The 25,678-nt window shown below is 40.5% G+C and overlaps 2 protein-coding genes across 4 annotated transcripts in view; one reads left to right on the forward strand and one right to left on the reverse strand.

Annotated features, from left to right (window-relative positions):
• The first annotated feature begins 53 nt into the window (after positions 1-53).
• On the forward strand, positions 54-16,719 carry LOC122994621 (homeobox-containing protein 1-like). 3 transcript variants are annotated; one of them, XM_044369435.1, is made up of 10 exons: positions 54-235; positions 6,138-6,641; positions 7,280-7,365; positions 7,464-7,574; positions 8,404-8,560; positions 8,676-8,758; positions 9,502-9,597; positions 10,412-10,506; positions 10,846-10,929; positions 11,068-16,719. In XM_044369435.1, the coding sequence occupies exons 2-10, from the start codon at positions 6,139-6,141 to the stop codon at positions 11,389-11,391; spliced, it is 1,539 nt and encodes a 512-aa protein (XP_044225370.1). In that variant the 5' UTR covers positions 54-235; position 6,138; the 3' UTR covers positions 11,392-16,719. The 3 variants fall into 3 exon arrangements, with proteins under 3 accessions (XP_044225370.1, XP_044225444.1, XP_044225468.1); XM_044369509.1 differs by having other exon boundaries at positions 10,415-10,506; XM_044369533.1 differs by having other exon boundaries at positions 10,418-10,506.
• Positions 16,720-17,948: 1,229 nt separating this feature from the next.
• kif13ba (kinesin family member 13Ba) overlaps positions 17,949-25,678 on the reverse strand; it is a 45,507-nt gene continuing 37,777 nt past the window's right edge. The window contains exons 39-40 of the mRNA XM_044369315.1: positions 25,039-25,633; positions 17,949-23,979 (exon numbers count right to left, since the gene is read on the reverse strand). Coding sequence (XP_044225250.1) covers positions 23,774-23,979; positions 25,039-25,633 — 801 coding nt within the window. The 3' untranslated portion in view covers positions 17,949-23,773. The remainder of the gene's footprint in view (positions 23,980-25,038; positions 25,634-25,678) is intronic.

Here is a 25,678-nt window from a genome sequence, read left to right on the forward strand (position 1 = left end):
CAGAAACAGTCAATTCTGTAAACTTCAACTCCCATCATTCCTTGCGTCATTATGTCAACATGGCGCCGGACAAAAGGCGAATCTGTCTGACGGTGGATTGAAACGATTGAAACCCAATTAGGAACAGAGGAGACATTTTGGGAAAACTGTCAGCGTCCGTGTGTTTCGGCGCCCCAAGGCGACAGATATATGGTAAAATAAACACCAGTGGAGGCTCTTAGACTGGGATATTAAGGTAAGTTAAGTCCTGCTGTGTTAACGGTGCTGCTGGCTCGACACATTTCCTTCTCTGTGTGCTGATAACTGAAAACTCCTTAAAAATTTGGGCAGTGCTGCGGCGTTTTACTAAGCGGGAAAGATACATGCTCACTAAACTGATATTCACGGTGTTTTCGCGATAATTAGGAGTCAGTCTCTAATTCGGCGTGTACGTAGTTGACCAGGACACACTTAATCAAACACAATGTCAACTTTTTCCAGTTGGTCTGCAGTGCTCTCCCCTCCGTGCACACTGTGTTTTAGTAGTGAGCTGACAAATACGAGGCGAACTACTTGTAGTGAACGGAACTGTTTTGTTGTGTATACACTGGGTTGGTTTATAAGATATACGACGAACTGAAGAGTTGGCATTCATAATCCACAAAACGTGTTTAACCACCTTCTGTCTGACGTGCCTGTCTTCATCCAAGCGCGTCAAAATGAACAGTTTCTTCAACGTGGTTCAGCGTCAAAGTGCCTGACACTGGTGGGCTATCAGTGAAGTCTCAGGTCATGGGCCAGCTGCTCGTTTACTGCTTTAATTTCGGGCTGCAAGGCCAGTTAAAAAGTTGCCTGCTGCAGTGGTTGTCAAAGTGGGGTTCGGGGACCCCCAGGGGTCCTTGAGGGCATTTCAGGGGGGCCCCAGACAAAAGGGTAATAATTTATTTTCACTATAATTCATCCATAAGTAACACAATGCCAGAATGTATGACTATTTTGGTCATGGGGTTCACACACTTTCTGTAATAAAACATCCAAAAGCAAATATATTAGATGGGGGTCCGTGGTTTACTTTGTGTCAGTTTTGGGGTCCTTGACGTGAAAAACTTTGAGAACCACTGACCTTCTGTAATTAAAATGGCTTTTGTTTATGCTCAGCTGGTAATGATGTCTACAGTTAGGATACGGTTTTTATGCCACGCCTGGTAAGGAGTCTTGTCAGGCTCCTGGTCACAGGGTTCAGTAATAGTAATGCAGTTTATCTTTAACAGACCTTTCTTAGAAGTCAGCTTTATAAAAACTAACTGGCTGGAAAACTAAGCAAGTACAGCAAATAACAAAACATTAGTGGATAAAAACATAATTCACAACAAACAGACAAAGAGAGAGTGTTGTCTGACATGGTGCGTGCTTTGTCCAGGAAGTCTGAGGAACAAACCAAGACACATTGAGACAGTTTCTTGATATATTACAATGTAATCCTTTAGAACAGTGTTCTTCAATCCTGGTCCTGGGGCATTCCTGCCCTGCATGTTTTAGATGTTTCCCTGCTGCAACACACCTCCGTTTGGGGAGCTCTCTGCTCCACTAAGGAGGTCAGAGGTCAAGTTCACTGTTGGAGCTGGTAGAGGTTCACTGTCTTGCTCAAGGATGGTGTAACCAAAAAGGCCGCAATCTTTAACTTATAAACTAACACGCTGACCTGGATTCATGAAGTTACTTTTTGAGAGAAACTGTCAAAGCACTAGTTGTTGTGTGTGTTTGTGTATTATCATGTGTGTCCACGCTACCTACCGTTCCTGCTTGGCAAAGATCTCTCAAAGAGTTAAATGGACAATATTTATAAAGCGCTTTACAATTTGACTTTCATTCACCCATTCACACACACACACACACACTCACACAGCGATGGCAGCGAGCTACCTGCCATACAAGGTGCTGGCCTGATCACGGGGAGCTATGTAGCAACAACATCCATTAGAAACTTGACCATGTAATTTTTTATGGCCTCCAAATAAATTTATGGCACAGCACATAAGAGTTGTTTTCCTGCCCTGATAAAGTTGCTGTTGAGATGCATTTTTGGTGGGATGTACGCTGGTCTGCAAGCCTGTTATAAATAAATTGTCTGATTCTTTTATCATATCAGGAAGGAAAAGTTCAGTTTGCGTCTTGGTCTCAGTGTCACTGTGCATCCGGGCAAAAAAAAGTCTTTTTATAATAGTAACACCTTTCTAAAGGAAGGTTGGTTTCCTGCCAAAGTGGCTAGTTGAGACTAACTTGGCAGGTTAAGATGTTCTTGTTTTTGCCTGGTGGCTCGTTGTAATGAAATTTCCCTCCTTGGCCTCATTGAGGAAGCTGGAGAGTCAGACCACATCATATCTTTTCAACAGTCATTGTGTTCTTGAAATCTGAAGTTATTTGATAAGCCAGTTGGTTCCTACAGTTTGATGATTGATGATAACTAATCTATCTGTATCTAGTATTCATTTCATATCTACTGTCTGATGGTGGCACATCGGTCCAACATTCGTTAACTTAACTCACAGCTAATTTTGGGTTTGATTGCAATACCAGGTTTGGTTTATAATATAACGCTTAATACAGCAAACAAGAAAAAAAGATTAAATAAGTGAGACAATTTGCAACATTAACTCCCCCTGACTGTTTTGTAACAATGTTTGCACTTTTTTTAAGTTTCACCCTGTAAGTGAAGCTGTGTTCCTGGCCCAGGTTTTGTCAAGTAGTGGAGGTGGACCGGGCTTTAGTTTAAGACCTTGCGGGCTGTGTAATTGTGCTGACATGTTCACAGGTGTTTGTATCTGACTGCAGCAGTCCTCCGTAAAGAATCAATCTGTCTTTTATGAATAACCACACTTATAAAGGCTGAGGCTCAAAAAAGTCTTAGAATTTCATAAATTAGTAAGGTAGTCCAGATTTTTTGGTCAGATGACCCTTTTAAAATAAAATTACATTTTCACTGATTGGCTTATAATTAAAAAAAAAAAAAGTTTATTGAATGTCACATTTCTGTAGTGTTTTGTTAATCCACTGCTTCAGCATTTTAGTAGTAAGTATGTTTTTCCGTTAACAAATGTTGCCACATTTTCAATGCAGTTGAGGTCGGGTGTTCACAAAGTTAAAACCTCCCTAGTCGGCACTCCTTACTCTGTCCTGAATTTCAAATAGGCACAGTTTGAATGCATGGTTTGCAAGGCTGCCCCTGGTCTTACGTGGATCAGACCGCAAACATCAACCTCACGGTGAGGCTAGAGGAAAAGTCAGGGGATCAACAAAGTGACCCAACAACATTTCAAAGCAATCCATCCAAGAGTTGTTGCAATAGTTCAGTCTGGACCAAAGTGGTGGACCGACTGAGTGACCCAGCCGTTAGCAACGACCAAAGCATTTAAAGTTTCCAGGACTACAGTGAACCTAATCATTATATCATTATAAGCAGGAGGTTTGGAACCATCAGTTCTCTTTCTAGAGCAGTCAGTTTGGCTAGACTCAAGTAGGGGCAAGAGGAGGCCAGGTACTGAGGTAGTTAATGAGGCAGCAGAGGGCAGGGTGGGCACGCTTAATTAAGTTATTCACTCTGTTAGCAAACAATGATTTTGACCACAGCATGTACAACTGATGAAAAACAATAATACCACACGGAAAAAATGAAACAGTGAAAACACAGTATATGTAATTGTTCACATGTACAAATATGATCATTTCTGCCATAGTTTTGTGGCCCTGTATCGATCCTGTATATCAGTCTAACTTTATAGAGCATGACTCATCCTCTGCAGCAGAGGGAGAAAAGTATGGAGCTTGGCTGCCTGAGATGTAGATTTTTCTTGGCATTTTTCCCAAAACACACACACACACATACACACACACACACACACACACACACACACACACACAGATGCACCCTCACCCGCCTTCTCTATATAAGTGTTGACATGTCTGCTGACTTTGATTCTGTGGCCTGTTTTTCTTCTCGGCAACAGAGAGAAAAGCATCAAGACAGATGTGTTATCTCTTTCTCTGTTTATCTTCCTGTCTTGCTCTCCCTTTTTCTCTCTCAGTTCATACAGTTTTTTTTTAGAATTTACGCAAATAGTTTGAAACTACATGGCATGTTGAAATAGAAACATAAATAAGAATTAACAATTGATATACTAAAGCAACAAGGAAGTGGGTGTATCTGGTTTGAAAGCATATTGTACAATAGTACATGATGAACTGAGTACATAATGTTATTTGGGTAACATTATATTATTATTGGGGTGTAAAAAAAAAAATCCACTTTAATAAAAGCCTTATTGAATCTGAAGGAATGCTCTTCATATCTGGATAGCAGCTGCAGCTGCTGAGCTCGGATGTCTTTTGTGTGTGTGTGTGTGTGTGCTGTAAATCTGCAGGCAGGAAGCTAACAGACGTGACTGTACATTTTCATTTTGCTCAGTGATTGTGTCCTTGGTGGTGTTTTTTTGGGGGGGAGGTGAAGCTCAGCGGGTAGAACAAGGTCACTAATGAGCTAAAATGTATTGATTAATCAGAAATGATTCTTACAGTTACAGATTTTCATCATATCACACCCCTTTTTGACACAACTTATGGCAGGCTTTTTTTCTCTGCACTCACTATTCAATGTATTTATATTCTCTAATTGCCTCTCTACCATTTATAATAGTTTTCGTTCTTACTGGTGGCTGCTTTAAATTGCGCACACACCAGGCATTCAAAATTCTTTTATTGTCACAGCAACACAGCGGGTGGCAACATTGAAGGCAGCGAAACTTGGCTTCTTTGAGCTCAAATTCAAATTATACAATTGTACAAAAAAAATAGAGAGAGAGTAGAGTAAATAAACATTATATTGCACATTGGGTGTCCAAGGGCGGAAATGTACATAATTAATAAGTATGTTGCACATAAGTGATAAATATGTAATAGATACTTCTGTTAAAAATATAAATAGTACCTAGAAGAGAAGAGTGTGTGTGTAGGAGAGGAAGTATTTTCACAAAGTCCCAGAGTTCAACAGCCTGACGGCTTGTGGATAGAAGATGTCTCTGAGTCTGCTGGATCTGGCTCTATACAGTTTGCCTGATGGAAGCAGTAAAAAACTGTGTAGCTGGTGTGGTTGGGGTCCTTTATGATTTCTCCAGCTTTCCTCGTGCTCCTCTGGATATAGAGGTCCTGCATGGATGGCAATTGAGACCCGGTGATGGGCTGAGCAGCTCTGATGACTCTCTGCAGGGCTTTGCGGTCATGCTTGGAGCTGCTCCCATACCATGCCAAACCTCTTCAGTCTCCTGAGGAAGAAGAGGCGCTGGTTCCTGAAGTCCTGGCACATTAGTGTTTCTGTAGGCAGAGTAGATCTCAAATAGTGAGAAAAAGGTGTTGAAGTGGTCTGATAGAAGAACAGTTGCACCCCCCATAGAGCTTGCTCTCCTGTCTGTAATCAGTCCACATTTTCGAGCATCGTATGCACATACTGGATGTGATACGGATGCCCACATTTCATGTAATGCAGCAGATAACATTTTCGATCATGAGTTTAGTTTAAACATGTTATGTGGTGAATTCTTTCAGCTGTTTCCTGCCCTCAGTGGTCAATATATGTATTATTTCTAACAGAACGTGCAGACTTGTATTATTAAAACTCAACCATGTCTGTTATAGTGAGCTGTCTGAAATACACTGAGTGTTATTGGTTACCAGAGACTCTCATTGCTGCACCCTGCAAGAGAAAATCATTATTTTAATGGTGTAGCTCATGTAACTATCCAACAAATCCTACTCTGCGAAGTAACTATTAAATACAGTTGTCAAATGACTGTAATGGTTTAAGATGAACAACATTTCCCACCGAAATGAATTCGAAGCAAATTCTTACCATGTCGGAATACCTAATTTAACTTAATTTAATTCAATTTAATTTAAACCACATTAGTAAACCTTTCTTTAGATGTGCCAGTGTCAGCCATTTGGCTCGTTTTCAACTGCAGTCCTCTGTCAAGATGTTCTAAAACCAGTGAAGTGACTGGTTAAGTCAACCACCAGTCAACAAACCTCTACAGTTTCTCTTAAGTGTAGCTTTTGAGTTTCTTTACGTCTTTCTTTGACATTAAAGGTTTTGTTATGATCTCCTCCAGGATGTTCCAGCAGTGCGAGGAGCCTCGTTTCACCATCGAGCAGATTGACCTCCTCCAGAGGCTAAGGAGGACAGGGATCACCCAGGCGGAGGTCCTCCATGCCCTGGACACCCTGGACCACCTGGATCGCCAACATGGACACAAGTTGGCCCATAAACCTTCCTACCTGCCTCCCATGTCTTCCATGTCTTCCTCCAGTACCGCCGCCGCCTCTTCCTCCATGATGTCCACCGCCACTCAGACAACTTTCCCCGATAACCGACTAACGCTGTCACCGAATAACACCTTTGACACCACCTCCCCACTGCTCCCGGTTACAGTAGCCTCACCTGTCGCCATGGCAGCAGTAGCCCAGAATGGTCTAGTTGCCGTCACCAATGGGAAGCTGTCACCGCCGCGGTTTCCTCTTGGTGTGGTTAGCGGTGGCGTGGCGGCACCAGGATATGGGTTTGAGACCAGCGAAGAAGACATAGACGTTGACGACAAGGTGGAGGACTTGATGAGGTAAGGCCAGACTAGACATGTCTTGTTGGAGACTAAATTAGATGAGAACTGACTAGACCAGAATGAACCAGGCCAGACCAGCTCCAAGCAGACTGAGTTTAGCTAAATCACTGAGTATTATTAAAACTAATCGGTACTAATAATTATAATTATTATAATTTGTTCATGAAAACGATAAATATGCTTTTCAAACCCGCCAGTAACATATAGACGCTGCTCTAGAGAACAAGTGTTAATACAGAAGGCTTGATGGTCGACAGTCTTGCCTGCAGCTCACACTGAATCTGAATATGATGTGAGGATTAGTGCTTACACACACACTCACACACACTGTAAACGCACACACACACACACCCTCTGTTGCCTCTCATTTGTAGTCTGCAGCCAGACAGCAGCAATCAGAGCGGTATTGATTTGAGGGTGTGTGAAGGTAAAATCAAAGTAGCAGGAGAGCCGAGAATATTACAGCAGGATCTGAGATTCTTGAACACGTTCAGCTTCAGCAGCTACTGCCAATGATATGCAAGTTACAGCTGGGTTAAGTGTAGTGAAAGGCCTGTTGTTTTGTGCCATATGTGTTATAAGTGTCAGACATTTATTGTCAGACATTTACTGTAGCTTCTCCCCTCTGTCTGTAGAAGAGACAGTGCTGTGATCAAAGAGGAGATAAAGTCCTTCCTGGCCAACAGGCGGATCTCCCAGGCTGTGGTTGCTCAGGTAACGGGTGAGTATCAGCTACGTTAGCGCTCCAACTTGGGTTACTAAATCATCATCAAAAAGAGAAAAAACATCTCATTCCTCCTCCTCTTCTTCTTCCTCCAGGGATCAGTCAGAGTCGGATCTCCCACTGGCTCTTACAGCAGGGGTCGGACCTCAGCGAACAGAAGAAACGAGCCTTCTTTCGCTGGTACCAGCTGGAGAAGACCAACCCTGGTAACGCCACCCTCCTCCACCACACTCACATCTCTTACCTCAACCTCCCTCCCAATCTTTCATCTATAAAAAAAAAAAAAAAAAAAAGTTTCGCAATAACCGTTCAACTGCCCTAAATGCATGAATGCATGACTGGCACTACTGACTTCAGTAACACCTGGAGTCCTTTTCTTCAACTGACTTGGCAAAGCTCAGGCCATTCAGACCTCCACTAAAAAGAGGGCAATCACTACGGCAACATAATGAGAGGAAGAGTTTGTTATCTGTTAAACTCATGGTTGTAAAACATACAGTAAGTTGTAATCAAAGAGACTTTTGAAAGAAAAGAAAGCCATGGCATGTGTTTGCATTTTTATGAGTGTCTTGAGACATCGCTGGTTACAGAAATAAAGACAGTAAACAGTTTTCCTGTCTTTGAACAATGACTACGTTGTGCTAAGTTGAGACCGACGTAGTGGAATGTATTGAATGAAAGGATCAGTACAGTCTAGTTGGAAAAAAAAGATGCTCAATGCTTTAATGGGAATCTCTTGATGCTGATTTGGTTCATTGCCTTAATGCTTCTGAGTAAATGAACATCAGGATGTAACTGGTTACTCTTTGTCCTTTCAACATGATGATGATGTGAATGCAAGTGTAGCTACTGTAAAGGTTCATAGTAAATATACAATGACTTTTTTTCATTATTATAATTCAAACATATTCACAAGTGGAGAAACATTGAATAGAAAAGTGCATCAGCTCAATGAAAGTGCACACAGCCAAGTAACTGTGACATAATGAAATGTAAATAAACGTTTTTCACACTATGTGGTCTTCCTGTCTTCAGGTGCCACTTTGGCCATGAGAGCTGCCCCATTGGCTCTGGAGGACGTGATGGACTGGCACCAAGCCCCGCCCCAATTTGGCCCCGCTCCCGGGGGCTTCCGCCTGCGACGAGGGAGCAGATTCACCTGGAGGAAGGAGTGTCTGGCTGTTATGGAGAGGTGAGAAGGAGATGTTGATTGGCTGTTGAAAATATAGAAGTAATGATATTTAGTATAAAGCTTAATCAGATCTTAAAACATGCTTTCACAAAACGTCTCACATGTGTTTTCACAGCTACTTTAGTGATAACCAATACCCTGATGAAGCGAAGAGAGAGGAGATTGCCACTGCCTGCAATGCCGTCATTCAGAAACCAGGTAGGTAAAGGATGAAGCACTCTGAATAAAATGATAACGCACAGTATACTGTTGGCTGTTAAATGTGGGTTTTTTTTAATTAAACCTAAAACTTATGTATGGGATCGTCTCTTGAGGCAAACGGCCACATAATTAATATTAAAGTAAAGTAAAATAAAGTAAAATATTAAGTAAAGTCTCCATCATGGTGCAAATCTAAGTATATGGATATTCCTATTAATGTCATATGCTTATGAGGTATATATCGTAATCATTTAGGGTATATAGGAACTGCAAATTAATGATGACTGTAACTATGAGATATGGGTCTCATGGTCTCAGAACTGTGGTGTTCTGCCTGGCAGGTCCAGTATTTTCTATATTGGGCTCCTCAAAAAGTGTAATAATGCTTCCAGTTATTACAATTGCTACTTAGTACTCTGATGAAAGGAAGGGTGAGTATAACATGGTGAATATCTTTAGTAAAATTATCAATGCAGCTCAAAGCATCAGTATTAAGATCTGCAAGCAGCATGTCAACCTTTCTCAGAAAATAAACAAAAAATATCCGACAAAAGAGGAACTTTGCATTGCCCAAGATACTTACTGACCAGCGAAATGAAATATGTGTGTTTATATGTTATTTATACATTTCTATTTATTTTATTGTGAATTTTAATTATTTAAATATTTGTTTGCTACTTTTATCTCATGCAGCTGTCTTAAATTCTTGCTCTATAAATAAACTATTATTATTGTTTTAGGAAAGAAGCTGTCTGATTTGGAGAGGGTCACATCTCTGAAGGTCTACAACTGGTTTGCCAACCGCCGCAAAGATATCAAGAGGCGTGCTAACATCGGTAATGTCTACCTCTGTTTGTGTGCGTGTTAGTGAGACTTACATGTGTACAGTAGTGGATGTTACTGGAGCTCTTCCAGCCAGTTAGTCCCCAGCACACATCCTTGTTGACCAACAGTGTTTTCTTTGCTCTCTCTACCCCCTTTCCATCAACGTGACCCTAGTCCTAGTCTTGGGCTGGTGCTGGTTTGGTTCAACATGCGAACCTTCTAAGAACCAGCTTGTTTTTCCACGAGCTAGAGAGCTAAGTCATTATGTAATTGTAACCTCTGGTTTCCTGGCAACTGTGGTTAATGTCAACTTTAAGAATTTCACACTCCAACATAGTAGGCGGCGGGAATGCACCTTAATGCTGGTTGCCACCCACCATAAAACAGCCATTGCGCAGTCTAAAGAGATGCAATGCATTTTGGTTTTGGTTGGTCACTATAATTTTGCCCCCAGCCCCTGACGAAAGCAGTTCTTCATTCTAGACCACCAAAGTCTTGGTGCTGCTCTGGAACCAGTTCTTTATCTGTTCTCTGTCTGGCTGTCGAAATGCAATGAAATGGTTCAAAATTAGATACCGGTTCCGAAACGGCCCTTGAACTGCCTTGGTGGAAGAGGGGTATATGTCACCTAACCAACACAAACATGCACACGGGCGCCAGAGAGGAATAATGACTCCTACAACAGTAGCAGTAGGAGGCTGTTCTGCTCCAGCAGAGGAGCTTCCAAACTCATTCATCTTTGCAGTCTGTAACTTTGCTTGCGTCTTCTCTGTGAGTTGCTGTTTTTGAGATCGATATGCTATGATGAGGTTTGTGTTTTTGAAGAAGCAGCCATCTTGGAGAGCCACGGTATCGAGGTTCAGAGTCCAGGCGGTCAGTCCAACAGTGATGAAGTGGATGGTAACGACTTCCCTGACCAGGTGACCAGTGACGTCTTGTAACAAAAAAGTTATCCTGTGTTCGGCATGTATTGCAGAATAATAAAGAGAAAACTAGATGACTTGGTCAGTAAAGTTAAATAGTGCACAAAACCTCACAAAATGTATTTAATTTAGTTTCCTGTTTGTGTAACCTGTTTACATTTACATTGTAGACATTTATTTGACCCCTTTTTATTCAGAGAGGCTTTCACTGTGGTCAGCAGTAGATTAAGCATAAACTTGTGCATCACTAACGTAACGTAACCAGTAGCTGGAGAATGTTCCTGTGACAGTAGAATATCCTGGTTATTGTATAACCTGCCTGTTGGTTTGTTACAGGGTTGTGAGGTGACCTTATTTGACAAAAGAGCTTCAGCCAGGCCGTTTGGTTTCAGTCGAGCTGACCTGTCCTCTCCAACCCAGGTACAGCCTGACTACACACACGCTGCCACCGCACTAAACTGCATTTACCAAAGACTTGAGGAGAAAAGAGGGCAAATTTACACCAGAAACCATGAAAATCCACCAACCATTCCCCTCTTTTCTCCTTTCCTCGCTCAGGTCCCCACGCTGCTCCCCAGCTGGTTTTCTGCCCTGGGCAGAGGAGGCTTGTCTGGACAACGGGGCACTTCTTTGATTGGCCGCTCCCTGGTGTCAGTGGCGGGTCCTCAGGCAGAAGGTTCCAGATTGACGGGCGTGTCCTGGTCCCCCCCCTCCCCATCCCTCCAGGACGAACCCACCATTCACAGCGCGCTGTCCGAGTCCCAGGACCCAATCGGTTTGGAGAAGGCGGCTGTCAGTCACACCAACCAAGCCAATCAGGTGGACGAGGCAGGGTGCAGTTTGGGGAATGACATCAAGACGGAAACGCTGGAGGATGACTGAAGGGGCGGTGGATATTGGAGTTGTCAGAGTGATGAATGAACAGGATCAGAGGTGTGTTAATATGCAAGCAGATTTTATAGCAATGTAACAAGTGGAAAAAAAAAAAAGACCAAAAGTCGTGTAAACTCCAACCCTGAGATACCTCCCAACCCTACCTCCAACCACCAACCTGCTCTGCTACGCTCTTATAGGCATTACTAGTATATTATAATAATGCTAATAATAATAATGATAGTTTAATTTGTTTCCAGTGCTCCCCAGCAGACTGTCTAACAGGACATGATGCATTGTGCAGATTTCATTGGAAACTGCATTTTCACAGCAGGACAACACTGTATTTGACGCGGGGTTCAAATAGTTTCAGGGTCTTGCACTGTGATCACAACACAACTGAACAGCCTCAAATATAATACATGAATTTAGAAAGTGATTGTTTTAAAAAAAAAAAAAAAAAATGTAGCGCATTTCATCATGGTCAATTTATATTTCAAATTTTATTTTTGCTGTTGATTTCCTCCAGTGAGAAGAACAGCAGAATAAGCTTAGGTTATTTTTTTTTTGTTTGTTTTAACAAAAATGGAGGTTCACAGCAAGTCGGTAATATTCCTGTGACCTCATAATGATGAAAAAAATGTACAATAAAGAAAAATAGACCGATCCACTCCTCCCTCCCTGCCCTGATAAAATAAGCTCAATATATGGAAGCAAAGAAAGGCCAAAATAATTGAAAGCAGCTGAATACCTAATTGTGAAATTTAATCATCAGTGAATACTTGATGTTGAAATTTAAATACCACTGACGTTACTGCACTGAAATATTTGAAAACCATCTATCTGAATTTGCGTGATTGAAGTCGTCTTTTAAATTTCCAGAAAACAATATCAAGTTTTATGATTTCAACCTTTTTTTGTTTTGTTTTTAGGGGTCACAAATTCACATAGAAAACTCAACTGTTTGGGGTCTTCAGTCACTCATCTGAACTCTTTCTTGATTAATGTGACTGACAGAACGTCACCTGATCGATTCCATTGAGGATCAATAGTTTATTGTAGGCAGCCTGAATATTCAAGTTTGATTCTTTCATATTGAATTTTGGTGTCTGAATGTCATCAATCAAACATGAGCTTAATTTTTGAATTGCACAGCTTGAAATTTCAATGGGAGGAGTTTAAACCCATAAACAGATGTTTTTCAGAGTGAAATATATCCATGCTCTAAATTCAGTTGGTAATTCAGTTTCAGCAATAAGTACTCAGTAGAGATTATTATTGATTAATCATTGAGGGCTGGCCCTCATTGACAATGAAGATTAAAAGATCCAAATACTTTCAGCCTTTCATTGCCTCCATATTAATAACAAGTAATAAAAAAAGTTACTGAATACATAACTATTGAAGGTAGCCAAAACTGTGGGCAGATTTTGTATAGAAATTAGAAACTTGGACGTCCAGGTCTTACCTAATGGGTGATCAGGGAGACCGACTGATCACTGTGAGTGATCTCTATCAATACAGATCAGTCAGCTTGGAGGAAATCAATGGTGTAATAAAGATACTACAGATAAGTGTAAAGTGAATACATACATATACTACACGTGTATGTATGCATACACACATATACATACAGTATATTATATAGACTGTGAGGGTATATATATGTACCCTAATTAATTTCTATTTACAGTATATAGACTGTAGACCATATTAGCTTCAAATGAGAGACAAAGAAACAAATATCAGTACGAGTCTTCATTGGTGGTGAAAGGTGAGTGAAGCATTAGCCAAAGTATTAAGTTTAAATTTTGTGTATTTTCTGAGTGTATGATAGTCACGGATGGAACTATATATTAAAGATATGCTAATCAAAGACACATCAGATGTGTCAAATTGTTGCAAGCAAAATGCATCTTTTTGCTTTTTAGGTATATCTGTTTTGTGCTTGATATGCCATGTGTTGTAAACACATAGCCTACTGTCATGTTTCAATAGTATTTTCATTTTAAATGACACTTTATTGGATCAATATCATGGTGCTTTGAGTCCCTGCTGTTTCAGCATTTCATTAATTAGTAAAACTGAGGCAGTAAGAAGAGAAACATATTTGGGAAACTGATGTTTTCCCCAACAGCTGATAGTTCACATTTAGTGAGTGAGTTGGATCCTCTTTAAACGTAGCGACGAGTGATCATTAATTTGATCACACTACTCAAATCAGAAATATTGTCTCAGTACAGCCATTGTAGAAGTCCTGCATTTCTGTTCAACTAATGCTGCTTTTTTTGCTTCATCCCCTTAAGGAACCATTAAAAGTCAGGTTTTCCCTTTTTTAGCCTCTCGGACTCGGGATACTTAGCCACAATCTGATAACTGGTTGGTTGAGAGACACATGAATGTTGTCTCAAAATATCCAAATTTTGTTTTAATGTGAAAGAAAGTTCACAAACATCTTAACAAAGTGCTAATTCACTAGTTTATCACTTATCAGGAAACATTGTTAGCTTATTGGTATACATCACACCACAGTAAGCATACATTTAATTTATATTGTTTGGGTAAAGTCAGAGATGTGTGTATCTTAAGGCTGCATTATTTGTAATTTTTTTGGCCACTTGGGGGCAGCAGAACTCGCTGTAAACACAGTACTGACAAGCTAGCTAGCACAGTCTGCTGGCTGCTTTTAATTATCTAACCAGCTTTTTTTTTCTGAAAACAAAACGATGAGCTAGAAGAGGCAAAGAAAGCTCAGAGGAACCGCAGTCTGGTGATAATTCTCTGTGGGCGGTGAACATGACACTCCTTTGTTTGTTTCGAGGGCACGATATAGTGGATAAATGTACACACTCAGAATACATTTTACTGTATGGAGGGAACATTTTGTGACACTTTTAACAGTGACGCTAACATTTTTCACTGGTTAAAAAAATAAATATTACTAGAGTTTGGAATATCACACAAGCTAGAGTATCCAGAACCATTTTAGTAATATTTCATTCTTTGTTCAGCACATGAAATGTAGCTTATGGTTTTAAGTTGAAGTGCCTTAGTATGTTTTGTTTTTTTTACAGTGAACTAACAGGATCAGTGACTTCTACAGTGGCTGTACACTACTGTATCAGTACTAATGCAAGATAAACACATGATGGTCTGCAACGGCCGACGCTAAAGCGGCTTCATTCAAACCAGTTTGTCATTGTTCATCACCGGGTGCTTTACAGGTTAAGCTACTAGTTCAGAGTTCAAAACTCGACACAAATACCTCACGTTAACCCCCCTCAGCTATAAGCTACACCCCGCAGGTTCCTACACAGCTGCTTCAATGTGAATCAAAGTTTAGACTGTGGACAGTAAAAATAACTGTGGGGCTCATTTGTTCAGAGGACACTGACGGCAAACTGTGATGAGGCTGTAAAGATGGTTTCAGACATGTCAGTGTCCGTTTTTAAAAAGGGAAATTCCTTCTCATACTTCACCCAATAAACATCAAGTCAGAAGGTAAAGGGAAATTCCACTTCAAAATAGAATTATTAACATACTGTAAGTTCCTGCTTCCACCAGAGTCCATGAAATCGTTTTATGAAATATTTTTCCCTCCTCATTGCGGTGGAATACTAAAAAAAAAATTTGTCAATGTTGGTTTCAGACTAAATATCTGAGAATTAACGTTTTGTGGTGGAATGTCTCTTTAATTGTACGGCAGCTGAGCTGTCCTGGGTGTCTTTGCTTTAAGCATCACTAGTTAGTGAAGATTTCTGTCATCTGTTTAAATTCTTTACACCGAAATATCCAAATATACTATCCCAGTAAGGGTTAGAAAATGTTTGTTTTTTTTCTTTCGTTCTTTTTAATCTGCTTGGCAGAAGCCTTTCTGAAGGGAATCGATTGATTCCTTTAAGACAACGTGCTGTTTTGAGATTATTTTAAATCATTTCACTTGCTGCCTTCATGGTCCTCTCCTGAAGTTGTACTTCTGAGTTCTGAAGCAGTAAATTGTTGTGAAGTGGAAAAAGTAGTTTTTTAGTGTAATTTTTAGTCATTTTAAAGACAAAATATGAAAAGTGCTTTTTAATCCTAAATTGGCCTCATACTTGTACAAAAAACAGAGTGCCAGAAAATCTGGTTATATCAACTTAAAATGCATAGTAACTCAAAGTTATCATGAATTAGAAACTCAATTATACCATTTTTCACTCTTTTTCCATTTTTTTCTGTTATCAGACGAAGCCTTTGTTCTTCAGCTGTATTCACACTGTGTCAGGCTACTCATGTGCACTTTGCTTCTGACAGCACTGACCTGATGCAGCGTGTCTGCTTTTTATCAGTTAAAATGCAGTTTTACTATCGGCCTTCTGTCCTCTGTTGCCTTGTTGTACTGTTCTTGTCTGAAAGGACGGTTCGTTGGTTCTCCACAGAAACAAAGCAGCAGATGTTTCAGTTCAGACTGGGTTTGATACCTGAAATACCTGTGGATGCAGCTCCTGGCGTTGACTGTATCTTAATCATGTTTGTCTTTTTCCTGCCAAATCCAGCTGCCAGTACTGTCTCCTCCTCTGGCAGTGTTTCTGTCCCTCAACACAGACAGAACAGTAAATATTAACGACACTGTTTGGATCGGAGATGCATCCACTGTCACTGCGGTTGTTAATGTGACAGAATTAGCTGCTTGGGTGCATGTCGCTCATGGTTTGATCTGATCTGAGATCTGCTGTCCGAACAAAGAGAGAAAGTCTGTGGATCTGGTGTCATCGTGGTTTCAGTCTGTTCAGGCCTCAGATGTGAATGTTGCAGTTGTCTGTCTCCTACCTTTGTCATTGTGAACACATGAAATGCAGTATGACATTTGAAGAGTTATATTCCAAAATACTGGTTTTATTTAGTTGAAAAAAAGGACTTTTATCATTCATGCATTCAACATAAAATGCAGATGTTCTAGTCTTGATGTTCTCCTTTAGTCAACCAATGACTGGAAGTACTGCTAAAAAAAAAAAAAGGAACATTTGGTTCAAAATGTTCTTTTAGATTTTCTTGGTGGTTAGTATTTCATTTTGGCAATAAACTCTTCAATAATTCTCTATGAAATGAAAAATAAACCTCAGCAGGATATTTGTTGTATCAGTTTGAATTGATTTTTAATCCCTTCCTGTTCTCTTCTATTTCAAGATTTAGTGCCTTTTTTGGACGGTAGACTGTTCTGTAACCGCTATGTAGAAAAACTACATATGCCTTTTGTTACTTTTTCATCTGTTGGATAAACCTTATTCGTTATTTTTAAGGTGTGTTTTTATTGATATTCTATTTACAAGGGAATAAAAGCTGATCAGAGTCCATGCAGTGAGTCTTGGTGTTTTGTCTCAGATTTATTTGTCTACACACAAACTCTGCTGGGCGAAGCCGCGAGAAAAACAGAGAAAAAATGTCATGAGAAAAACAAAAGTGGTGCCAACTTTGACCGATAATTTTGTGTTCATGTAACATAATGAACATTTACTGTAGCAAGAAGCTGAAAATATATTTTTTTGTGCTTTTTAAAATGATCTGCTCAGCTGTACAGCCTTGAATGAGCTTTGATTAATCTCACTTTAGTTCTTGACCTTCAACATCGTTATGTGAATAATAATCCCAACTCAAGGTCCACTTACTAGATTTTTCTAGGTCTTTCAACCGTATCACACAGCCCTCATCAGCGGATGAAGTTAGCTCCATGGCAAATGACCAAACTAACTATGATCTTCTGAGCTTACGTCAATGAATCCATCTCCATGGAAACTGAGCAAACTCCATCCACCAGTAAAGACCAAGTGATACTTTTGAAAGCTCCGGTAAAGAAGGTACACAAAAACAAAGACGCTGTAAGGAATCTGTGAAGCAACTGAAATACAAACTGTCCAGTTTAATCTTTACTGAATATTTGTTGAAATGTAAAATCACTGACATCATTCTGTTTAATTTGATTTAATTACTTTTTTTAAGGGTTTACAAATTGTGATGGAAGGTTTAAGTGTTTCTATATTCAAAAAACTATAATCAAGCTGCTCAAATTCAACTAATCATTTACAGATCTGAAAATAATTCAAGTCAAAAAAAACCAAGTTGCTCATATTGGAATCTGAAATTCAGACAATTTTTAAAAAATAAAGTTAATGATCTTTCTTTGCTTCTGTACAGGCAAGTGGACCTTGAGTTGATTGTTTTGTCAACATTATTTAATTGATTATTTATTGAATTTTGAATTGGTTGATGGACAGAAAATTAATCTGCAACAATTGATAATCAACTAATTAAGCTTCTCAAAAAGATTAGCCTTTTTTTGTTTTACAACATTGTTAGTTGAATGTTTTTAGGTTTTGGACTGTTGGGCGAACGATGTTGAACAGAAATCTGTCAGGTGTTTGTTTATCTCACCAAGCTAAAAAACAATAAATAGACTAACAGTTAACATGAGGCATCACTTACCTCCAGAGCTGCTACAAGTTGTCAGTTTGTCAGTTTTTACTACAGTCTCACAACTCTGCACATTTCTTTAAACACTAAATCAGTTCCGTACAAATAAAGAACAAATACTCTGTTAATCTTTCTTTTTTATTTTTTTCTTACCAGATTACTGTTCAGATGATAAAAAATGTATTATATAATACATGTTTATTCTTTGGATTGCAGCATATTACATAAAACAATTAAATTAATCAAAACCCACACTTGTGCTCAGATTTTCTTTTTATAAGTCTTAATATGCGCATATATACACATACATACATACATAGAACCATTCCAACGGTGCACTCACACATACAAATGACACATCAAGACAAACCCGCTCCACAGAGCCGACAAACATGATTGATAACGATTAGTTAGGATGATCATGGTATAATACTGTTGTCCAGGATGAGGCAGGGACTCCTAGTGAATAACGTTAACCTCATGCTCCATTATTAAAAGGTTTCTTTATTCCCTGCAGTTGAAAGGTTACAGGGACTGGAGGAGTAACATAATTCTAATAAAACTCCCTGACAAGCAAGCACCAAACCCCTCTCTACTTCCACCGTGACGCAGCGCACTTTAATACGACTGCTGATACCGACTGCCTTTAAAACGCACCGACAGGAGGAGCTGAATCGTAGTTTTCCTGGAAAGCAGATCCCAGTGCTAAAAAGAAGCTGCAGAAAGGCTGCGTATTGCTTGTTTGTGTGGTTTATTCTAATATTTGAGAACATACAGAAAGGGAAGCGGGTGCAGCCACTTCAAGCAGGTGTCAGCCGAACAAGGCCTCCGCAGGGAAGAAGTTGGCAGAACGCTCTGAACAGGCGAGAAAGAGGTAGTAAAAAAGGTGAAACACTCACTACCAAGGCAGGAAAATGTTTTATCTCTCAAGTGGCCAATCAAAAAAAAAATCCTGCTGCTGTTACTATGTTATTTTAACCTCAGATCTGTGGCTGGCAGCATGCTGATCCCAGGCAGGCAGAAGCTGACAGGCACGCTGCTGTAGGGCAGTGGTGGGGTGTCATTTCACAGATTTGGATGATTTTCTGCCTTTATATAAAATTCCCTGCGTTGGAAGTCGGGCTTTTTCTCACTCTGAGGTTTGACAGCAGTCACCGGGAAGCGACACGATGACCTTCCCTCCGGTTGAAAAGGCAGTAATAAAACCTGACAGCTCCCGTGACCAAATGACTCACGACTAAATGGCTATTTTAGAAGATGGGAGTATTTTTATGTTGTTTCAAACAGTAAACTGAGTGGATTCGTATTGTTTTGGAATGACGCTCTCTAACAGTAATGTGTTTAGTTAGAGAGCTGGGATTATTCCTGCTAAAACCAGTCTGGCTCCAGGTGGAAGGCCACGTTAAGGCGGAGGATATTTAGCTCCAGACCAGCGATCCCAAGGTTGGCAGAGCTGCAGGAAATGCAACATTAGGCGCAAAGATATGGGACCGATTCTGAGCAAGACCGGAACTCTTAAGACAACAAAAGAAACAGACAAAAATAAAACCATGACAAAAAAAAAAAAAAAAAGAAACATTGTTGGGAGCAGAAGACTTGTACAGATCAATATGCAGTCTGGAAATGCTTGGACACAATCACATCAATAAAAATAGCACTAAATGTGGTTCTGATGGTTGATACACTCACTAAAGTATCACTTTAATCTCTGGTGATGAGACCACTGAAACAAAGTTACCAAATCTAGTCTGTTCTGAGCAAAATATTATTATTAATTATAGTTTCTTATTTTTTTTTTACAGCTCTGTGGATCATGTGTGCATCATGCAGCCCACAAGCTTTCCATCTAATGTCACACTTCATCTAATAAAGAAATACATTTATGATGCTGCAAACTGTGGAGAATGACAGAGGAGAGTGTTTGCTGCAGGATTGTACAACAAATGTGTTTGTTGTGACCAAAAAAAAAAAAAAAACCCAAACAAGTCAAACTGTTGTATTGAAAGGATGACAATGAAAACCATTTAAGTGAAATTCAAACAACAGGTAACTTGAGAACACTGAATCATAAAATCCAGGTTGGATTTTCCATCTTACATGTACAAGTTTTCCAGAGATGAACTCTTCAATTCTGTCTGGAGGCTTTTGTGCAAATGAACTGAAGCGTTGATATGAAAACAGTGTGTGGGAGATACATGGTCACATGGTTTCTGAGGCACAATAACATAAAGGAACATCCAGAAGCCTGAAGTGATCTCAAACCCCTATAACTGTGCCCGGGACAAACACCAGGATGGGAAAGTCCACCGGCCGCAGGAACTGGTACGTTTTCAAAACCAGCAGCCAGTTCCACAGTTTGACCAGCTGGCAGGATGTGTAGGAGGTTTGTCAGCTACCAGCTTGTGTGTCGTAAGTATGTAAAGTGGCAGCTGGTGGTCATTTCCCATCTTGGCAAAGACGCGCGGACACAACTGATTCAAAACCTGCTCCACCCAACATTCACACACACACACACACACACACATATCCAAACACATGAGAAAACTTTACTCCTTTCCTTTATTACCACATAACTGTTATGAACCACAATATTATAAAAAAAAAAAAAAAAACAAAAAAAAAACCCGAACCAACGAACCACTTCACAACCTGCCAACAACCACCTACAGTAACCAACCAATCAGAGGACTCCCAGGTCCCGGGCTTTAAGGCCATGAAGATACTGGATAATAAATACACAGATAATAAACTAGACTATGATGATATATCATCTCCTCCTCTCAGACTTCAATGCAAATCCAACATTATAGTTTCCTCTCATTCCTCTTTAAAATCCAATGCAGGAGGGATTTTTCACCCAGCATCTCTTCTTCAAGGCTCAAACCACAAAGTGCCTCATTTTTAGGAATTTTACTGCTTCATAAAAAATACATTGGCCACCGAACCAAAGTTTAGTTTCTCCATCTGGGAATTAAAAAAACAAAACAAAAACAAACTATTTGACTTCCAATCTAGCACACAGTAAGACATACGACTCCATGATTCGACTGATCCATTTACAGGTAAATTTACAATGCTAATAGCAGCAATTTTCATGGAATCATTTGTGCAACATTTATTAAAATATAAAAGGCTTTTTTTTATCAATTTTCATGCGATAAAGGCATGTGTACAAGCGTTTAAATATAAATAGTAAATTCACGCCTCTCAGATTAAGAAGACGTGTGATGATAAGGAATGGAAAAACATCCAATGATAGTGTTTGGACATACTGAGTGCCTTTTACATGCACATGTATTCCAGATAATGTATCTATATGCATCGTCATCTCATCACATCAGAAATCTTTAGACACTTTTTTTTTTAGTATACACAGATAAACTACATGTCACCATGGAAACAGCTAAAATGTTCAGGTTTGTCAGGATATGAGGACACAGTACTTAAGTATCCCAAATAATGTTGAAATATTCATTTTCCACCATGAAATCAACCTTTCAGCACACGCCTGTTGCTCACATGGTGAGACATCGACTCGAACCAAACACTTTACTCAGACCTCAGTCTAGTCTCAGAGGACACTCCAGCAATAGCACTTAACGAGAGACAGACAAAAGAGTCAAAAAATCGAAGTAGCAGAGGCTGAGATATGAGTCAAGCTCACTGGAAACACTGGATCCTACATTTCCCATGATGCAACTTGATCGCATCTTTTGTTAGATCCTCCCCACCTGATAAAAGCCCACGTTTATCAAACTCTGCACTTTTAATGCTGACTCTCTGTTTTAAATTCTCTGTAATAACAGAGAGATGACATCATCAGGGTTATTTTATCAGACTCCCTCCAGAGCTACACAAGACGTCACACAACAGTAACCTCAACTTCATGTGTAAATCGAGTGCCCCTTTAACTATTGGAAAAGTATTGGAGGCACATGTGCGCTCTGTCTACATTCTTTATGAATTGATGGAATTCATAAAGTAAGAAACTGCCAATGCTTTTCCAGGTATAAATAATAAGGGATAAGGTCACTATAAAATGTTTAAGTCCCTCTGGAATGTGATGTTCAATAAAAAAAAAATCTAATTAAAAGAAAAAACAAAGCAAAGTACACCACATCACATCACATCATCATCACATTACATTTTCCTCGACAGACGTGTCAGGAATAAATCAGTCAGAAATGCTTTTCATGATCAATACTTTCCCAAAATGTACAGCTCCTTCTCCCAGTTGTGTCAGTCGTTTAGAAATCAAAGATTAAACCGAGATTCTTTTAAAAACTGATCAAATGCATAGAAGCAAATTAACTCTCCAGCATGAAGCACCCAGCAGAGCTTCAGCGTGTCCTTCTCACTTTCTTTTCCTCATCATGTACACCTGCCTGTTTTACCACCAACAGTATTACTCTCACAGAGCCTCCCTGTGTCCGAATGTCATCAGCCACTTATGAAGGACCAGCAAATGTGCTTACGAGAACAGAAAAACAACATCCAGATGGCACACACAGATGGAGAATCTATTCTATTTCCACCATCGTCACATTACCGTGGTTGGTTCGAGGGATCTGTAAACGTATCCGACACCTCTCTGTCTGGCTGCATCGTGACTTCGGACCAAACTGTTCACATACAGACACTTCTTATCCTACGTCCCTGTGGAAAGACTCCCGACGTCTCCAGTGCAAAAATAAACTTTTAAAGCCTCCCAGTACAAGCGACTCGCTCCCACAGTGGCTGGGTCCAATGAGGACACGACATCTCCTGCTCCACACATTTTAACAATAACACGACACTTAAACCTTATTTGTGCACACAGGGCAACACTGTACAACATATACAAATACACACACACACACACACACACACACCTTCTCGTCCTTTTCCCCTCTGCAGTCCCTGAGATCACCTCACACTTAGCACAAGGCATTCTCTTAAAACACAAACACAGCTAATAGAAATTAAATATGAAGAAAAACAAATGCAAACCAAGCCGTGGTGAAGGCACATTCTGGGAGGATCCATCTTCAGAAGAAAAGAAACGGGAGTCCAGGAGGGAGAGACGAGTCTCGCATAAAGAGCCAAAGTGTCAGTCCACAGACTGGACCTGCAGAGTTCAGGGGAGTGGCAGCAGGAGCGGGGGATTCTGGGACATCTGAAGAACAGATGGGTGTCCCATATCCAGGTATGCAAACACATCACAGGTCAGAATAATGCAGTCTGCTGTGATTTGAGGTTTAATCCATTTTCAGGTATTTTCTATTTGATTCCTCTTTTATATTCTTGATATTTTCTAGTAATGATTCCCTCATAATGAATGATTTCCATCATGAATGATGAAGAAAATGTGGAGAAGTCTATCTGCCAGCATCCAACTGGAATTTTTTTTATATGCCGATAAACATGTTTGTTATCCTGCTCTTAATTAGACTCTCACTCAAATTATCTTCAAATTTAGACAATTCACAGATGTGGAAAAAAAAAAATGTTCTGCCTAAAACGTGACTAGTTTGCATCCCTGTATATAGGAAGCAGCCCTGAGGCATCCAATCCACAACCCAGGAGAGCTCCGACACTCCCAATATGACTTCCATTCACTCTCAGCAGTCTTCCCACTGACTGCTGTTCATTTATCTTCCCCACTTACCGTAATTATGATAAACAGTCCTTCCATGGACTTCTATATACTCTGCATAGTCTTTCATCGACTTACTTGCATTTGCTCTGAATAGTCTCTTTACTGTCTTTATCATAAAGATTTTATTTCCATCTGTTAACCGTGAACGGATGTAGTGAGTGTAGTTTCCAACTATAAGAGGGTAGGCAGTATATCAGTTCTGATGTGTGAGCCAGTTGCATAGCTGGGAGGAGGAAGAAGAGAGGAGGAGGAAGAGGAGGGCTTTGGGGAGTTCATCTCTCCCAACCAGCTCCTTGTTTCCCTGTTTCAACTGCTCCAGGACTTGCGGTTCTCCCCCCGGCGGGCAACAATGCTTTCTCCTCGCAGGACGGGGACGTGGGCTGGAGCTGCGAAGTCTCCCGTCCGCCGACTGGTGCGATCACGGCAAGACAGCCGGTCTGGGCGAACCAGCACCCCGTAACCTGGTTTACACTGGAAATACCGATGGCCTCCGACTGAACCGTCATTCTTACCTGTAGGGAGGAAACACTGAAGGTCACCACCACCGAAAGGACGTCATTTAGTACCGTACGATAAACAAGAAGCAATGAAGTGACAGGAGAGCCAATAACAGCTCACATAGCACAATCCCTAAAAAACTCTAATTTGAATATGGTATTTATTTGTGGCCATTAGGAAAAAACATGCATTATATAGATGTTAAATGTCACAGGAAGTTTCAGTTTCACACTGAGCTGCTGTCATCAACACCTGCTGTTTATTTCTGATGCTTTCTCACTTGCTCTCTAGTTGTATTTAGCAGATAGTTTGGTTTTATTTGTTCAGGTTTTGGAATGTTCCTATCACAACAGTGAAAAATACACTGAAAAAAATCTCTCTGTAAATAGTTTCCCAGCTACTCTGGATAATCCACAGATGTTGCTGTGAACAACTTTCATTGGAGCCAACTGATACATAAGAAATAGTCAATAAAAACTGAGTTCTGTGGGTAACCGGGACGCTCTCTCTGGAGAGAAGAATTGCTGTTTTTTTGTTGTAATGTAATTATTAATTGATTAGGTCATTATTATTTTTCACTCACAAAATTCCATTATTGTACTGGGGTGGTGGCTGAAATCTCAGAGAGGGATATCTCAACACCTGGACAAATTCAACAACCAATACAAGATTGGAACAAAACTATCTGCATGGAGAGATTTCACTACGGATATTATGGGAGAATGTTTGGTTTTTTGTAATTTGGGTAAACAAACCTTTAGATTTAGTAAAATAGAAACAGAGCTTTACTGTGGAGCTGTTTGGAATGCTGCATCTTATTGTAGATTACAATATTATAATCAAAGACACATGCATGATTGTGTGGAATCAGGAATAGGACCAAGATGGAATGAACATCCTGATGCTGTTTTCAAATCCCTGACTGTGGATTTCATCATTTTAAGATTGTGAATAACACAATGAGTCTGCACAATTTATTTATTATATTTATTTATATTACTGTGTTTATGGCGTAGGCGCACACACATACACACACACACTCATATACATGCCGAGTGTGAAGGCCAACTTACCTACAGGAGTGTCGAGCTCCACCCCCACCCACACTCCCTCAGCAAACTGCGTCGTTCCCACGTAGCGCACTGTCCCCGCCTTATTGCTCCCTACTGTAACATACACGCCTTCCGTCAGCCACTCAGGCAGCACGTCGTCATGGTTACGCTCTTCATCGTCCACAAAGATCTCCAGCCTTTCAAAACCTTCGCCGCCACCTCCTCCTCCTGAGTTGAGCAGCTTCTGTTTGGAGAAAGAGTTTTCTGCGGTCACATTGTTGTGATTGGCTGAGCTGTGGGAAGTGGTGGGAGGAGCGACGGTGGCCATCTTGGTGCCACACTGAGAAGGAGCGGTCATAGCATCGTTCCTGTCAGCGCTCTGGTGCTGGGGGTTTGTGGGTAACGTAGTCTCAGCAGCCAGGAGGGAGGAGGACGAGGAGGAGGGTTGGAGAACGTCAGACAGGGTAACTGTAGAGACGCTACTGGAGAAGTAGCCGCTTGACGACTGGCTGAGGGGGCTGAGGGGTGTGGTGTCATGCGGGTCATGCACAGGAAGAGGAGGGACTTCTGGGAACTCTGCCCGCCTGTCTTTGGTTGGGGGCCGTAGAATAGCAGCCTATGGGAAACCAACGGTTGCCGCAGGAACAGAGGGACAGACGAG

Source organism: Thunnus albacares, chromosome 1 (assembly GCF_914725855.1).
Source record: "Thunnus albacares chromosome 1, fThuAlb1.1, whole genome shotgun sequence".
In the NCBI taxonomy this organism is placed as follows: Eukaryota; Metazoa; Chordata; class Actinopteri; order Scombriformes; family Scombridae; genus Thunnus; species Thunnus albacares.

Bases quoted from the DNA above. Each gene is read 5' to 3' on its own strand.
- LOC122994621 (XM_044369435.1), top strand. From the start codon at position 6,139: ATGTTCCAGCAGTGCGAGGAGCCTCGTTTCACCATCGAGCAGATTGAC. The intron at 8,759-9,501 runs GTAGGTAAAGGA...TTATTGTTTTAG, and splicing joins TGCCGTCATTCAGAAACCAG to GAAAGAAGCTGTCTGATTTG. The intron at 10,507-10,845 runs GTGACCAGTGAC...GGTTTGTTACAG, and splicing joins GTAACGACTTCCCTGACCAG to GGTTGTGAGGTGACCTTATT.